This window comes from Temnothorax longispinosus, chromosome 1, assembly GCF_030848805.1.
Source record: "Temnothorax longispinosus isolate EJ_2023e chromosome 1, Tlon_JGU_v1, whole genome shotgun sequence".
NCBI lineage: Eukaryota > Metazoa > Arthropoda > Insecta > Hymenoptera > Formicidae > Temnothorax > Temnothorax longispinosus.
In genome coordinates this window covers 16,086,629-16,104,232 of record NC_092358.1, presented here as the reverse complement: position 1 = coordinate 16,104,232, position 17,604 = coordinate 16,086,629, and the positions used below count along the sequence as shown (strand labels likewise).

The following is a 17,604-nucleotide window of genomic DNA, read 5'->3' as shown; positions in this document are numbered from 1 at the left end:
TAATGGTGAAATCTTACATAAGATTAAAATATTTGCCACTGTTATGCCGAGGTTATGTGTTACATCGACGGAGTTGGTCGAAATTATAAGTAGAAAAGCAGTAACAACCTATCCCGTTCTGCTATATTTAGATATTTTGATTATTATTGGTTAAACAAAAAAATGTTTTAAGATATTAACATAACTGGAAGTTATTACGTTTAAAGTATAAAAATTTTAAAGACAGTTAGAATTATATGATGACTAGATTTATAAATGTAACATTTAAGGACGTTCTCTCGTCCTTATACTAGAGAAAATCGATTTTCTTAGGATTTTCTTGAAACTGTGAATATACGTTAATTTAGGTGTGCTTTATGCGTGGTATAAATTTCAGTACCTCTTCCGGTATAAAAAATAAAGATACTGAGCTTCAAAGTTCAAAAAAAAAATTTTTTAATTTAATTTTTTTTAGTTTTGGCATTTTTTCCTTATAGAACTCGACGAGAGGAACAACTTTGGTCCTCTTGGCCAACCTCGTATCTCTTACCGTTTGGCCTGGAAAACCTTTTCATTAGTAAAAGTTGAAACTTTGAGACTCATTGTCAGTATCTTGATTTTTTATACCGGAAGAGGTACTGAAATTTATACCACGCATAAAGCACACCTAAATTAACATATATTCACAGTTTCAAGAAAATCCTAAGAAAATCGATTTTCTCTAGTATAAGGACGAGAGAACATCCTTAATATATCACTGATTTATTTTACTTTTGGCTATACAAAACTAAAAATATTTTCTGTTTGTGAAAATACGTTACTCAGCCTAAAATAACTAATTGAAATATTATCGCAATGTTTTTACGGAAATACTATATTTTTTATCCAATATTATCTTTTGTCACTTTTACAATAATTGTCGTGCACCAACTTGCCCCATGTATCAACTAGCTCCGGTCTTCCCTAGATAAGGTTTGATTTTAATATTTCTTTGCTCTTTTCTCTTTCTATCTCTGATGAAGATTTCGCTCAAAAAGAAAGAATTGGACGATTAATCGGTCAGAATGACATGTTAGTATCGCCTCGCGTCGATCACCGTCGCGAAGATATTGGGATCCCATCGCGAGAGTTCTCGAGACATTGTCGCCCGAATGGGAGTTATGGATCCAGCGGATTATCCATTTTCGTTGGGTAATGCCGGAATCAATCAGCGGCGGGGAAAGCGGAATTCGGGCGGACCCTTTATGTTCGCGACATAAATAACTGTGGATAAAGGCGGGGGCGGGCGCTTGTACAAGCGGAAGTCTGGCTGCTCCGAACAGCCTCCCGATTCCAACTCTTAATGCCTCCCGGCGAGACACGGGCGCGCACCTGTCTCTACGTCTATTCCTCTTGTTCTTCCCACCCCTGCGTTCTTGCTTCGGCCCTCGCCGCCGTCCCGCTGATAACTTTCTTATTGCCGAACTCGATGTCGCAAGGGGAGATGCTTCCGATTGAGTCGAATCGCGTCGTAACAACGCGTCGATTTTTATCCGGAAAATGGCGTACGTCTATTTGGAATTTATCGTACAACATGGACTTTATTGGATCCTTAATCCTCATTTTTTATCAATTATTTTTTATCGTTACATATTGTATTTTAGGCAAAAGAATGCAGCTTTTTGGTATATCTTTTTTTTAAATATTTTTTATTATATTTTGTGTCCTATTTGTCACAATTTAATGTAAAAGTTCTTTGTTATTATATCTTCTAATCTATAAATAAAAGTCTCAAACTGAAAATTCGATAATTTATGAAAGCTATGTGTGCTTTCGTACTTATGCGCTATATATATGTATAGCTAATTTTACTCAATTTTTTATCCCTATCTCTCTCTTTCTCTCCTTATTTGCGAAATTATTTTTGAATATAATTTCAGATTTCGAGTTTCATACTTAAATAAATTAATTAAGAATACATAAGTTGTCACTCACCATCTTTATTCATTCCCATTTGCATACATTTCTTCAGACGACAAGCCTGACACTGATTTCGATGCGCCTTGTCTACAACGCATCTTCCGGTACCAGCTTGACATCTGTATAAAAAGATATAAAATTCGTTTAATTCATTTGCATACATTAAAATACAACAAATTTCTGCCACGAAGATTTTTAACATGTAAACTTAATTTGTCTTAAAATATTTAAAATCTTTGATTCTCGTAGGCAGTTTGCCTTAGATGATTTCAAAACCATCTAAGACGAAGATAAGATAAAAATCCATAAATTCATCTTAGATGAGATAAAGATGCTTTTGATTTAAATTAATATAATTAAAATCTAGATAAAAGATGAAATGATTATCGCGATTTATCTAAAAATTTTTTAAATAATTTTGTGTTTACAATATAAAATAAAAAGAATGATGCATAAAACAAATATTAAAAAACAGTACTTACTCACAATTTTATTTTAAGTTTTTATTTCTCAAAAATAAAAGTCTCGAATGTTTTGTCTGATAAGCGGTTTTAACAGAGTACATTTATTTGCTGTGCTAAAGACGCTTTACTCCGACGATGGCAGGAATGTATTATATTTAAGAAAAATATTTTTAACATTTGGAAAATTTATACAAGATTCTTTCGATTTAGATTCCAAATACGAAAATACTTTGATGTTACCACTAATAATTGTGTTTGCTAATTATTCTTTTTTTTTAATATTGCGGAAAAAATCTTCCTCTCTGCTACTACTAGAAGTTGATCTGTTTTCGAGTATAATGACATTTTTGTAGTAAGTATAAATAATTTACTTCTTTCAAAAATAAGTCTTTATACAATATTGTAATGTAAATTTTATACATATAACATTCAAGAATCCAATTTTATTTAAATAAAGAAATAGTAGAAAGAATGAAAATCCTACTATCTTGAATAATTTTTAAATAAGATGACATAATTTTTTATCTTAGATAAAAATGAATATACTTTGTATTTTTTTTACCTAAATAAAATAGAGATTATTCCATTTCTTCATCTGGATAATCATCTATAGAGATAATTTTATCTAGATACCGTCAAACACTGTAATCGCAGGTAATGTTACTAACGAGAAAAAGAGGATCGCGGCGATGCTATAAGGATCTGAATCACATTGCGTACCAATTTTCCGGTCTCGTTGGAATCGTATAGCGGTTTTATATCCGTGCTGCGTAACAAGGAAAGAAAAATAGGACTCCTTTAAGGTCAGGCAACGAAGTGGCGGGGACGCTGTCGCTGAATTGGACGAGATTAAGAGGGATAAGAAGAAAGTACGTGACCCCAGGACAGTCGCCTCTTTACGTTAGTCAGCTCGGAGGGATAACCGGGTTAGCCCAACAATGAAAGTAATCGAATTTAACACCATCTCCCGAAGAGTGCGCACCCCGGATTTCCGACAAGTGCGCCCGAATTTCTTCGACCTCTCGGCGAGGGACAAGAGAGCTACGACGGAATTACGACGATTGTTGATGAAACGTCGTCGTCAAGGATCGATCGATCTCGCGCAGAATGACGAACTCGTTAGATTTCTAGCCGTGTGAATTTAAAATAATTATTTTTACCAGCTGAAACAAATAAAGAATTTAAGCAAGAGAAGAAGAGTTCGGACAATTTATCAGATATATGATTTTCTATATAATTTTTAAAAATTTCTAATAAATAGTATAAAATAATGTATCTCTCTCTCTCTCTCTCTCTCTCTCTCTCTCTCTCTCTCTCTCTCTCTCTCTCTCTCTCTCTCTCTCTCTCTCTCTCTCTCTCTCTCTCTTTCTCTCTCACTGTTTCTTGGAGCAAATTATTCGAAAAAATTATGAATTCTTACCTCCGTGTTCTTTAGTAATAAACTTCTATTTTTTGCATCAATTATTTATAATCTTCTCCGATGCGTATGGCTTAACACGCGTCGTTTATTGCCTCTTAGCATTCATAACATCATGCACGTTACATCAGAAAGATCGTTTAACGTAGGCCTATTGGTTAAAGGGTTACAGCGCGCCTGTCGCTTCGCTGACGGCACAACAGCAATAAACAACACATATCCAGTGCATCCATGACGTGCATCCGACAACGCAAAGTAGGGCGATCGACGGGCGTGATAACCGGCAGCACATGCTTCCGGTAATTCAATGGGGCGAACAATGCCGGCCGCTCGTAGAACAGAGAGATGCGTAAATAAATGTATGATATGCTTCTGAAGGGTGAATACAGGAGAGGGGGGCCCGCGCAGCGAGGGGCGCTAGTCTCGCGCCCTGCGGATCCGCTGGGGTGTGAACGCAAATCAATTTGCACGGCGAGCCCCCCGCTGACGCTGGCGGCACCACGCCGAGGGACCGATTCGGTCGGTGGGCCCTTGGCATGTTAAAACGCCTCAGGACAAGATAGCGCACGGCTCCTTGTGACTGGCGTTTGTTAAAATCGCGCTAACAGCGGTCTGACGACAGCCGCTGGCGGAAAACTTACGGTATTAATTCTCATATATATGCGGCGTGTGTATTTTGCATAATAAGTGCGATTCAGCTGATTAAGCTGATGGGTACAAAATGATATTTTGTTATACGTTTGGATATACGTTATTGTTCCAAAAAATCGTAAAATGCAGAAATACTATAAATCTTGAATAAATTACTCCCTAAAAGTCGAAGAGTGAAATATCACTCAAAACGAGTGAAATGCAGGTGTAACAAAAAGTGACCCTGTGCACTTTGAGTGATTCGCCACTCCAAGAAAAAGTAAAATCGCACTCCATTTGATTGAAAGAGCATTCTTTTCGAATGCAGTAGATCAATGATCATAAGAGTGAATTATATCACTCTACAATTTTGAGTGGAAAATTTTACTTTGTAGCGTAATTTTACTCTATCTTAGAGTCATTTATCAGTCGATCTTTACACAGAAAGAAAAGAAACGTCAAATCTGATCAACATGAAATCAAATACAGATATACTTGTATACACGCAAGTATATATATAAACTTGAAATGAGATTATATTATATTAAACAAAGGAAACTTGCTTGAATGAAATCATTTATTTAGTTAAACGAAGTATTATTTAGGTCAATAAAAAAAAAAGTTAAAATAAGAAGTTGAAATTCTTATAAGAAGATTATGATTGCGATAGTTACTCCAAAAGAAAAAGTTCACTCTAATTTGAGTAAATGCGGGCATGAGATCCTATAGGAGTGAATTTTGTACTCAAATTTTTAGCGCGGCTACTCTACCGCAGTGATACGATCTCTGCACTCTAAAGCTATAGTGAATCACGATTCACAACATAGAAAGAAAAAAGAGTGTCAAATCAACACTGATATACTTGAATATATTATGCGAGAATATATATATTCTTTCTCTCTCTCTATCTCTTTCACTATAGCTTTAGAGTGCAGAGATCGTATCACTGCGGTAGAGTAGCCGCGCTAAAAATTTGAGTACAAAATTCACTCCTATAGAACCTCATGCCCGCATTTACTCAAATTAGAGTGACAACTTTTTCTTTTGGAGTGACTATCGCAATCATTCTAATGTCTAATATATTAATGGCGAAATCACTCTATGAGATTTAGAAAATAGAACTGATCTTTTCCATGTAAACTATGTATTAAAATATATAAATAAAATATATAAATAGAAATATTTGAATGAATGAGATGTATGAAATACTTTAATGTAAAATATATAAAATATTTTAATGTATAAAATATATGAAATAGTTTAATGCATATAGAATATTTATGTCTCGGTATATTACTTTGCATTTGCATATCGCAAAGTATGACATTTTTTTAAAGAGTTTTTAGAGCGTCAAGGGATTGTTAAACGACCTAACTATAAATGTTCTTAAATTTTTGCTACGCTATGACGCACAATATTGGCTATCTACATATCAACGCTATCGACGTTTAATTTTATCGTTTGCGAAAATGGAAAGACAAGAAGACCAGAGTTTTGCCCTCGGTCAGGCGGTTACAACACGGTAAAGACTGAAGAGCCTCCGCACAGATAACCAATTATCCGCGGAGAGGGGAACGAGATGCGACAGATGCGTCCCGACGCGATGCGCCGCGATGGCGCGCCGCCCACAATCGCCGGATTAGCGCAAATCCTCACGGATCGGTTAGATGCAATTAAGTGCATCGTGCGTGGATAAGAACGGCCGAAATGTTCGCACGGGCTCCCGCGGGGCTCACACTTGAACTCTCGCACGCAAATGTCGCTACTCCAACAACAAAAGGCCGCGTCTTTTATCTTCTTTGCCTCCGTTCAGTCGTGATCGAGAGCGAAAATTTTTCGCTTACCACGCTCGCGTCAAGATAGAATGTATCTGTTTTTTACTAAACATTATTCCTCTCATTATCTGATGTGTCTCTTTCTCCTTTAAACACTTTTATCAGTCAAATATGCGTGTTGTAAAAATTATACAAATGATAGATTTAATTGATTTTCGACTTTACTGTGAAATCTATAATTGAAGAGATACGTAACTTCTAATTTTACTCTTAACTTGATTATATTTTTATAAGCAATTTCACCTGGGATGATTTTTACACTCCAATTGAAAGTCATTGTTATTAAATACATATTACATATTTTTTATTGTTCTATAATTTATTAGTATTTGAGGACAGTAGGTATGTATATATTAGATTTACTTAATTTCTGAAAAAGTAAGGAAAAACCAAAAAAATATTTAAAAATATGGAAGAAACATTAAAATTGTCGAAAAACTGAAGCTCATATCACAATGGTGCCTGGGGTGATTTTTACGTACAAAATTTTTACGTATAAAAATCACCCCAGGTGACCATTCTTGGATAAATCTTAGAGTTTTCGACTCGTAAATTTTTCATATTTTTACAATAGAATTATATAGAGTTTTAAAACTGAAGAGGAAGGTTATCGATGGCTGCTCTCGGATCATCCAGGGTTAATATCGAGTTAAGTATCGAGCGGAGCCATGTGGGCCAAGTTGAGTGAACTCATCCTAATGCCGGGTCACAAGCGCGGGATGGTATAATGTCGAATCCGCCGGGGGCCCATCGAGAGCTAACCCAAAAGCCGCCGCCGCCGTATCGGCGACGAGAGTTATACCCGGGGTATCCGAGTGCCGGTGGCAAAGCCGGTGGCGCTCGTACGAGGAACTATTACCGTCCCCCGGGAACGGCCATCCATCTCCATCGGATCCCTCTCGCGCGCACGAGTTCGGAATCGGCCGTCCCGGTCTCGCTCGTCCCCGCGCTCGATCCGTGTCAGGGACACGCAAGCGCGCGGCGGCACTCGATACTAGCGCAGCTATTAACCCTCCGTGCTTTTTGAAAAATAAACAGGCACGGCTTCGTGACCGAAATGCAAAGCGGCGTCTCGCCGAGAGCCCAGACCCGATGCCACATCCGCGGCGTTACAATTCTTTTCCTGTCACGGATTGAGTTGCCGGACTGTTAACGAGTGCGTCGATGAACTATCGCGTATGAGGGACGTTTAACCGTGACGAATATTGTTATCCACTCGCGGATACGGTACTTCGTATCGTACAATCTCTCGTATCGTAGAGAAAGAGATTGCGCTTTTGCTCAACTTGATCGATTAAAATTCTGCCCGTTGCAACCGCGACTGTACATCCATATTACTTGTTACATTGCGATGCATTAAAATTATGTTAAGGAATTAGGACGTCGTTGGGTGAATAATAATTAATCCCAATTATATTCTCCGTGCGGATGCAGCGCTAATAGTGTAGACGCGGTAGACGAGCGCAACTGTTGCCTAATTAAATTAAAACCCGAGCTCATTTAGTACAGACTTCTGAAGACTTGTGAATCCGGGAATGCAGTCCTGTTTCTATATACGAATCCAGGTTTAGCACGTTTAATTTAAAACCGAAATAAACTATTAAGCATGAATCTCGATGTCCCAACAATTTATTCCTGCACTGCACAATTTCTAGGAATCTAGATGCTATGTTCCGATTATTCGAAACTTGGACTCACCTGTATATCAGCTTTCGTCGGACACTCCTCTTGAAAAAGCCGCTGCAGCCGTTGCAGGCGAGTATCCCGTAATGTTTTCCGGAGCTGGTGTCACCGCAGACCACGCATATCAGTCCGAGGCTACGCGGCGGTTTACTGCCGTGCTGCGGCTGCTGTGGCTGTTGCTGCTGCTGTTGCTGCTGCTGATGCTGCACCTGACCCAGCAAGTGCGGGTGACCGTTCCCGAGTGCGGTCAGGTACGGCGACCGGGCCAGAGGAAAGTCCGTCGGCATTCCTCTGCAGAGGGGCACCGGGCACTCCTGGACCGACCGGGAGGCGTAAGGATCGTGGCTCGACGTGGACCCCGTCGCTCCCAGAGGACTGTAACGCTCCGGCAGGCCCGGGGAAATGACGCTGCTCTCGCCTGAGTCTGGAAAACGAGTTCGTTTATTTCATAATTTTCGCAATGAGATCTAACAAGAAAAAGAGGCAAATATTGTATTCGCTTAATTATTTATTATTATATAATACAGATTTTTTTGCCTTATTGCGTGGATAAAATATATAATCTACTTCAACAGCACTTTAAAAGGTACAAAACGATCTTGTTTGTTTGACAAGAAGAAAACACAGGGACTAAAATTGTAATATATGTATGTATCTCTTTTGGTATAAATTTTTTAATCGAATCTACAAAACTTTGTTATTACAAAAGTTGTTACAAATTTTGTGACAGTATATTAAACTCTTATTATAAGTTACAGCCTGTCTGAATGTAAAATTAACGAGTCCGGTGTCAAAAAGGTGTTGAACTCAAAGAGTGAGTTAATTACACAAATTTTATCGGTAAATGACTTGCGTTGATAATAAAAAGATATAAACAGGGAAGCATAAATTAATATATACTGTCTTTATCCAGACGTCGAAATCTTTTAAGAAAAACATTTCCGAAAAAATGATTATGTCGATAATTTGCCATCGTCAAAATATCTCGTATTCTTCAGTACGAATACGAGTAGTATCAATACGAATTATTTTCCTTGTAATCTCGTGCCACACTTTGTACAATTGCAGCGACTGCGATTGAACGAAAGTGTTGACGGAGTGTCTTGATTTTTTCGTGGGGATCGAAAGGTGATACAAAGCGTTATTGTAATTTGATCGATTGTAAATCCAGTTTTAAATTTTTTCAATTCAGACTAAAACATTGAATAATTTCGTACTTTTATTAAATAAATTTACGAAGGTATTTGCTTGCAAAATACAAATGTAAAATGAAATTGGAATTGTTAATAATATTAGTTTGATCCTTGCGTAACTTAATTGAAAATATCGCTGGATTGTTAAATTACCCCGCGCTTATCTGTGATTATAACTTTAATTACAGTTTTAATTATAACGAGCTTCAATTTAGCTGAATTATACTTATGGCATTTACATATTTCTATTAATTTAATCCATTACATTTTCAACGAGACAGAAATGTAACAGTTTTCAACGTCACAATTTCCTACAATTTCGTGCACAGTGTAAAAATTAGTTTTATTTATTATACATTATATAATAATTACTTTATTTTGAACGAAAATCGATATAATTCTTTGTGGACCGCAATATCGCGATCGAGAGCGGGAAAAGATAAAATCACATTATCTTTCCAATTGCAATATCATGTCTGACTGTGGCAATCCATTATCTTTTTTGGTCGCAGAATCCGCTTCCTTGGCGCTGCGACGAAAGGCCCGAGATTTACGATCAAAGTATCATTTTTCCACAATCAGTTCGGCGTTTTCATTTCGATCAGCCGGCCGTTACTTTCGGCTTAATCCCAGAAATCTCTTTCGCACGTTCGGGCGATCAACCCCCGGCCGGGGCAGGTCGAAAAGTCCCTGCCACAGTCCCTGATTGATTTCGAAGAACGAGGGTCGTCGAGCATCGCGATCGCGCATAAAATAATTGCGCGCACCAGCTAACGCTCGACCATTATGGACCGTGAAGTTCGCGCGGTCTGCTTCACCGTTATTCAATTGGCGATCGATATCATCTTGAATTGGTAATTGAAACCTCTCATAACTTTCGACAAAAGCGATTCAAAGGATTCTGTCGTCCCTTTTTTTCGTCGGGATGACATGACATCCTCGTATTACGTAACAGCGATTAGATTTCATAACAACATGTACTTCGAGATGATTACTTAAGTGAACAACGACATATTTTGTCCAAGACTCTTTTTAGAATGTAGCATTTTTACGAAGTATAAATTGTTTATATTTAATTAAACAGAATTTTGAAATTAGCAAACAATGAGAAATATTTAAATCTCTCATCGACTGTCGAAGACACGTCATTTTTAGCAATTCATAGCGATTAGCGCAGCGAAATCGTTTCGTGCGGGCGCTATCTTGACATCATCCCGCTTGTCAATCCGCGTGGTAATTCTCAAACGGATTTTATCTGACCCCGCAGCATTAACGAGGCCGAAACGAGTTTTCGATCGAGTTCGGGGATGGCCGACAAATACAATTCCGGCGAGATCTCGCGCCTCACTGAGGACACCGGCATGACTAATAAAGTCGAGCCGAGTAGAGAGAAGCAAAATCGCATTTCGTTGATCGCGCAGATGTTCATCGCAATGGCGCACGCGATTTTTCCGCTGAAACCTGTTTATCGTATTGGCAACACATTTCGAGGATTCGAGGAGACCTCACCTCTTTCGTCGCACTTTTCGCTGCCAATTTTACGAGACCGCAATCGCGTTTTTATGAAAATGGAATTTCATTGAAACAGGCTTGCTATTAGACGTGAATAAAAATAGAACGGAATGTAATTGCACCGTTAGAAAATAAAGTTTAATCGTAACTTGATAACACTTATGCTACACTGTTAAATTCTTAGTATCAAATTATATTCAATTTTAGTCATTTTTAATTATTCCTATAGGTCGCTACTGCTCTCTCCTATACTCAATATGACGTTAATTTAATTAAATTATATAATGGAGTTCAATAATAAATTTTGACACACATGGTAGTTAAAAATAACAAAACAATATTTAACTCAAGGTATTGCTTTAAATATAATTCTTTAATATATAGTTAACAGTGTAAATAAATAAATGTATTTGACGCAGCTGTACATATAGAGATTCTCGATTTATATTCGTTCATATTATAGAAATATATTCACGGAAGGAAAATCGCGATAAGTTTCGGAAATTCTGATTCAAGTAGGCAGCAGGTTGACGACGCGTGTCGCGCGACGCGTGTTTACACCGGAATGGTCCCTTCTCATTTATTCGACATAAATATTTATATTCGAGCCTTCTTACTTCCTGAGCTTTTTCCAAACTCATTTCCCGATGTAAATACTGTTTGTCTTCGCGATCCATCCGGTAAGCCTTCGGGGACGCGAAGAAGGAGCAGAGATTCCTCGTGGGGTGCCAGGAAGCTATCGAATATAATAACTCTGCCGTCAGAGAAAGAGATATCCTATACTGTTGCCAAAATTCTCTTCTTATCTCAACGTGGCCTCTCGGAAACCCAAACCTATCTACGAATTCGCTACAGCTTGGACAATCCGATTGCATCAAATCGCATCGCTCCCGATCGTTATCAAATCACGTCGGGACAGGCGGCCGGTGTCAGTCTTATTAATTCAACTCACGTGACTTTGTATAAGCGTCCGGGCTTTTCGATCTCGTTAACGCACACCCTCTAATCCTGTCGATTAGAGTATATTCTGACGCATTCTGATTCAATCTTCGGAACAGCGAAATATCTGTTCGACGATAACGTTGAGATGCAATCGATTTGTGATGACTATATCTTTTCATTCATAAACCGGTGACAGTTATTCGCAATCACCGATTAATATTACCTTCGATCTTTGTATTTGGTTTACGCATTACATAGCTGGAGTACACAAAAGATAAATAATTGTAAAATCATTATTTTCTTAGTTTTAAATGTATATATATTTAAAAATGCGCATACGTACACATACGCGTTCGCAAATGACGGCATTAAGCTAATCAAATCTTGTCGCGGTGCAATCTGTCGGCCGCGTGGGGTTAACTGAGAGGAGAAAAATGATGGTCCAATATAAAATACACACCCGCTATAAGCCACCCGCACCGAGAGTAACGCACGCAAAAGCAGGGGCGTCAAATTTCATTAGCATATCAATGCTGGCGGATGGCAAGGCGCCACCTGCGCCCTCGTATTATGGGATCATCGGGAAAAGCGAGAGGGGGTCGAGTTGCGAGTGGGGCCAGGGGTTGCGTTAGTTGGAGAGATAAAAAAAGTGGTTTGTTCCCCCTTTTTCGATACATTCTTTGCTAATTTCGGCTAATCGTTAGCGCAATTTGTCGCATATTTTCGCGAATACAACGTTAGCGAACATTTCTTTATGCTTTGCTATTTTTACCGAAAAAATATGTGGAACAAGTGTTATCGAACGGAATTATAAATATGATTTAAAACAGATTTTTATAAAAGATTTAAAGAAAAGCAGCTATTATTGCAAGAATGCTATGTACTGAAAAAACGGTTTTACTAAAGTATATAAAAATTAGGCTAGATGCAGATCTAACAATAACTATGCTGACCATTAAAATAATTTTGTAGATTCAAGCATCATAATGCTGCAAAAATTTACGTATTCTATTAATCTATAGCAATCAGCTTGAACGTCTAATATAATTATTTAGATGGCCTAACATAATTATTTTCAAATCTGTATTTAGCTAAGTTTTTACTTCTGCAAAATCGGTCTTTCCGCATGTGTACATGTTTATTTTCCAAAAGACAGAAAGAAAAAACAAATCTTGCATTTATTGCCATCAAGATTTAAAAAATGTCGAAATAATGTTACTGGGACAACAGTATTTGATGCGTTGGCAAATATAGTATTAAACACAGCTATTTTAAATAAATGCAAGTTGATGATGACGAAATACAGTGAGATACAATGTGTTAAAAAATCGCAGAAGCTCGGTATACTTACCGTTTAAATTCAAACTACAGTTCAAGATACGGCTAAAGTTTAAATATACAACGGGAATTTATTGATGATTGAGAAAGTGTGTGTCATCATGCATACAATATAAACAAGATTGGATAAACATTTGTGATTCGACAAAAATTACATGAGATCGAATTGTATCTGTAGTTCCGTAAAATTGTCAAACAGGTAAAATTATTATTAAATGTCCTCAAGTTGTGCATTTTTTAGTATTACACAAATTTCAGAGAATGTCACCGAATCATTGGATTAAAGTTTACAGGTGTAGTTTTGCAAACCAACTTTGATTCAATAAACTTTTAGTGTTTGAAAATATCACTTTTCTCGTATTAAACTTAAAAAATGTAAATAAGTAACAATACACAACGAGTAACACACATTATACATAATATACATTATTTATTTTTATTTAAGTATTACACATATTTAATGTCCAAAATAAAATTTAAATTGTAAATAAAATTAGTACAATAAAAAAAGTATATCTACAGTTTTGGATCGTTAACAGTCTATGGCTAAAAAATATGTTGTGATTATTTTAACAGACCTTGGAAAAAGATTGGAATGAGCAGAGAAAATCATCTCGCACTTCTGTCCGTCGCTAAAAGCCGGCGATGCGAAACGATGGGCAGAATGCACCTAGGTCCACCCCCGCGGCGGACTTTTATGCGAGTTACAGTCGTGGGGTGGGATAAGTGGGAAAAAGAGGGTGACATGTAGGCAACGACATTATACCATTAGAATAATCAAATCTTGGCTGACCTGGCGCGACCGGAGGAAGAAGAATCGCGCGTTGATGCAAGTTTATGCATTATATTACGCTATGCATTACATTATGCGTTACATTAAGCCGCGAAAGAAATGTCGCGGGGAGGATATATTGGGGAAATTAATGTCTAATTATTGATCTACAGTAAAAATTATATGCAGCAAAAGGATTAAGATTTAAAAATATTCTTTTGTAAAAAAATATATTGCTGCTTTCTTTCCGACGAATATATATTTTTTATATAATTTCTCAGATCTTGTCTTAATAAGTCCGTACACTTGTTTATTATCAACTAGCAGTTATCCTTACTTTCAGTTTCCGTGCATTATAAATGCGCATCTCCACGTATTCCATCATTTAAAATTGTATCTTTTTTTACGTGTGCCTTGGCACATTGAAATTAGAAAGATTTAATCCTTTTAGACACACGTTAACGCGATAACGCGTCATATTATGTAATAACTTATTATAAAAGTTAAATAAAAAACATGACAAAAAATAATAACATTATTAATTCGTGCAACAATAAGTTACTAGTAATTATAAGTAAATTGTGTTCATTTTTGTCGACCTTTATTATACTTGTATTGATAGTTAAAAATGCAAGCTATGTCGTATTTGTATAACGCGCGCATGAAGACATATCGTGTGTTAGACGCATATTATAACGCGCGGGAACGCATGCATGAAAACTAGAGGTCAAGTCTGTTCACTAGAGGTTAACACCTAGCCATCATGCTAAAGGTTTATAATCTCGACTGACTTTCACGCGCGGTACAAAAGTTCCAAGAATATATTAGACTTTCGAATGTATTCAATCTTCTTATTATATTTTCAGCATATTTAACTGTATCCCAGACAGCACGCATGTCCAAAATTGAGACATGGTGCTGTCTAGGTATGTTCCCTCAACTATCGGAGAATAACAGTAGATCACTTCAATTATAACTTCCTTATTTGTGTTCATATTGTGGCCATTGACCCTTTCATGTTGTTTTGCGTACGAGGAGCTTATCTAATATTTTAAATATATCTTTTTTGTTATCTTACCGTGTCTAACGCTCAGCGGACTGGCGGGACTCCGTGGGTGCTCCGAAGTCGGTTCATTTTGCCCTTGTTGATGCTGATGCTGATGATCCTCGGTGGCCATGACTGTCGCCGTTCCGTTCATCCTGCCTCCTCGATCATTCGTTATCCGGCCGATGTCGAATGCGCTAAAACTGGCATGCAACTCCTTTGTACGTGGCTTACAATTTAAATATATTTCTCTTGCAACCTAATGCAACTACCCCATATTTTAATATAAAATATACAAAGTCCAAAAATGTATTTTGTTTTATGAGGATTAACTTCAAACACCTCGAACGAGAAATAATATATCACAATAAGTTTGATATATTTATTTTTATAATTCGGCGGACTTAATTTCTAAGATTTTTAATTAATTTTATAATCAAGTTAAAGATGATTTCTTAAATAACATTTTTCTTAAAATAATCGTTGCAACAACTAAAGTAATCTTTCACTCTTCTTTAGCAAAATTATCTATCTTATCAAACATATCTCTTATCTCTAACGAGAAATTTTTAATTCCTCTTAATGAAGAAAGAGTATTTTAATTTATCTTCACTAAAAATCGCTCCTTTCAAAGCTAAGCTCCAATGTGCTCATGTCCAATTGAAAATCATTGCAGACTCACTCAGGGTATTTCAAGCTTGCATATCCGCACCGTAAAACGTAGGTCACTTCTTCTGCGATCACTGACTTCCCGATCTTCTTTAATCTACCACCAAGTTCTTTGACCGCTCGACCCGATTCGATCTCAGATTCTCCAATCCAACAATCACCACCGGTACCAGCGAATGTGATGCACTTGGGCGAATCCGAAGAAATTTAAAATCATAAGGCGCGATCGAGACCGGCGAACGCGAAGTGAGAAGAAGTATCTTGGTACCGCGAGGAAGATATCGTGCGGGTGTCCGCGGTTCACGCGCTATCGAGATCGACGAGTAGGCGGAACGATCGTTTGTCGATGTCGGATTGGCGTATGACGTCTGCGGCGTCCCGATCCAGGATCTCTCGGGCGAGTCGTCGTTACCCGCGGATGACGTCGGCGTCGTCGACGCCGCCGCCGCCACCACCGCCACCGCCACCGCCGTCGCCGTCGTCGTCGCCGTCGTCGTGGCGCTTGCCGTGCCGTCGGAGGCAGCGGACGAGCAACGCCCGGCGCCGATTGGTCCGCCGGCACTTTTGAAGGCGGGATCAGGAGGCAACGCCGGAAAAACGACAAAAACGAGGAGCGGGAGGATTTAACCTATAGCTTCCACGTTTGACGCGGTGCCTCGCCGCGACGCCCGTCGTCGGGACGAGGCGCCTGCGCCGACCCCTCCGACCCTTTCCGATGACGCCTGGTATAGTGGTATCTCCCCACCCCCGGCGACCCCCCAGACCAAAACTGCCCCCCTACCGAAGCGAGACGCCGCCGTCACGGGAAACGACGCCTACCTGGAGCGTCGGGGCAATTGTTGATCGTTGGCTACGCGACGGCGAGCTTCTCTTTGCCGAGTCGCCTCGGCATCGGATCGCCTGGATAAAAAGTGACGATGCGCTGAACGACGCGCGACGGCCGGGACTCTTTTGATCTGCCGTAGATTAATCGAATCCGGCCGAGGGATATGGTCGAGTGATTTACAAGCAAAGGTTTACGAGCGGGACTTGACGATAAAAGTTACGTAATTTTCTGTTTTATTGCTCTTTGATTAAACAATTTTTTAAGAAACTTTCACTCGATCTATTTTTATATAATTCGCAGCACAAGAGTCATAATTGAAATATAAACGAAAAGGAAAAAGTTGAATGTTATCAAGAAGCAGCGAGGCATTATCAAGATGATTGCAGAATGCCAATTTCCATGCTACGTTCACGTCAAAGATGAATTATACTTTTCAATATTGTATTATTTGTCAGATTAGAATTGATATTTTCTAGATAAAAATATTCCAAACAGTCCTCCACGAGAAAAAAAGAAACTCTTGAACCGACGGAGTCGTCCCTGTCATTCTCGCCGGAGAATCAACGTTCAAAAGGAAATGCTAACGGAGCAATTAATCGAACGATCGAACTTTCGACTCCTGAAGTGTTCTCCCGGACAAATCGAGCGAGATCCACGAGAGAGAGAGTGGGTGCGGGCAATCGGCAACGGGTCCGATATACCGCGCGATGCCGGGCGTCGTTGTGGTGGCGGCGGCGCGGCGGCGGCGGCCGGCGTGGTGTGGTAGGCGAGAGCTCGCGACGGTGTTCTAGGGGTTGCTGCCTGGGTCGCCGCCATGCTGGATTCCTGCCGTTGCGCGAACCCCTGGTTGCCTTCTGGTAATCGTTGCCAGGGATGTGACAACCCCACCAGGCTGACGTCGCCACGCCCTGCGGATCGCGGATGGACCAATGACGCCGGGACGTCGCGACGCCGGCGTCCACCAATAGGATTACCCTCTGATACGCTCTTTCGCTTGTCGGTGACTGCTGCATGCCCTCCCGCCCCCCGCGACCCCCTTCCAGCGAAGCTGCATGCCTTTCAATTTCGGGCCCGCGGCCTCATAAACGCAGCCAACCACCCATCCACCCGCGCGCCGTAGGGTTGGATCGGGGTAGAAGGGATCCAGCAAACGCGGAGTAGTCGAGGAACTTGGCGTCAGCGTGTTGGTGTGCACGCAGACAATTGCGATCCACCGGAGTGAAAGGGGATACAAAGCTACGTGGAATATCGGGGATTGAGAAGCGGAGGAGCGCGCGCGCGCGCGAGCTTATGGCAATACATGGGAATGCGCGTATGGGACGGCAGGATTGTTCGACATA

The 17,604-nt window shown here is 39.3% G+C and overlaps 1 protein-coding gene across 2 annotated transcripts in view; it reads right to left on the bottom strand.

The window, feature by feature from the left end:
• Nucleotides 1–15,972, bottom strand: part of LOC139811607 (photoreceptor-specific nuclear receptor) — a 35,397-nt gene extending 19,425 nt beyond the window's left edge. The window contains exons 1-4 of one of the 2 annotated variants that reach the window (XM_071775919.1): nucleotides 15,452–15,972; nucleotides 14,803–14,972; nucleotides 7,983–8,391; nucleotides 1,954–2,057 (exon numbers count right to left, since the gene is read on the bottom strand). In XM_071775919.1, coding sequence (XP_071632020.1) covers nucleotides 1,954–2,057; nucleotides 7,983–8,391; nucleotides 14,803–14,923 — 634 coding nt within the window. In that variant the 5' untranslated portion in view covers nucleotides 14,924–14,972; nucleotides 15,452–15,972. The remainder of the gene's footprint in view (nucleotides 1–1,953; nucleotides 2,058–7,982; nucleotides 8,392–14,802; nucleotides 14,973–15,451) is intronic. The other variant, XM_071775911.1, reaches the window with a different exon arrangement.
• Nucleotides 15,973–17,604: the final 1,632 nt, after the last annotated feature.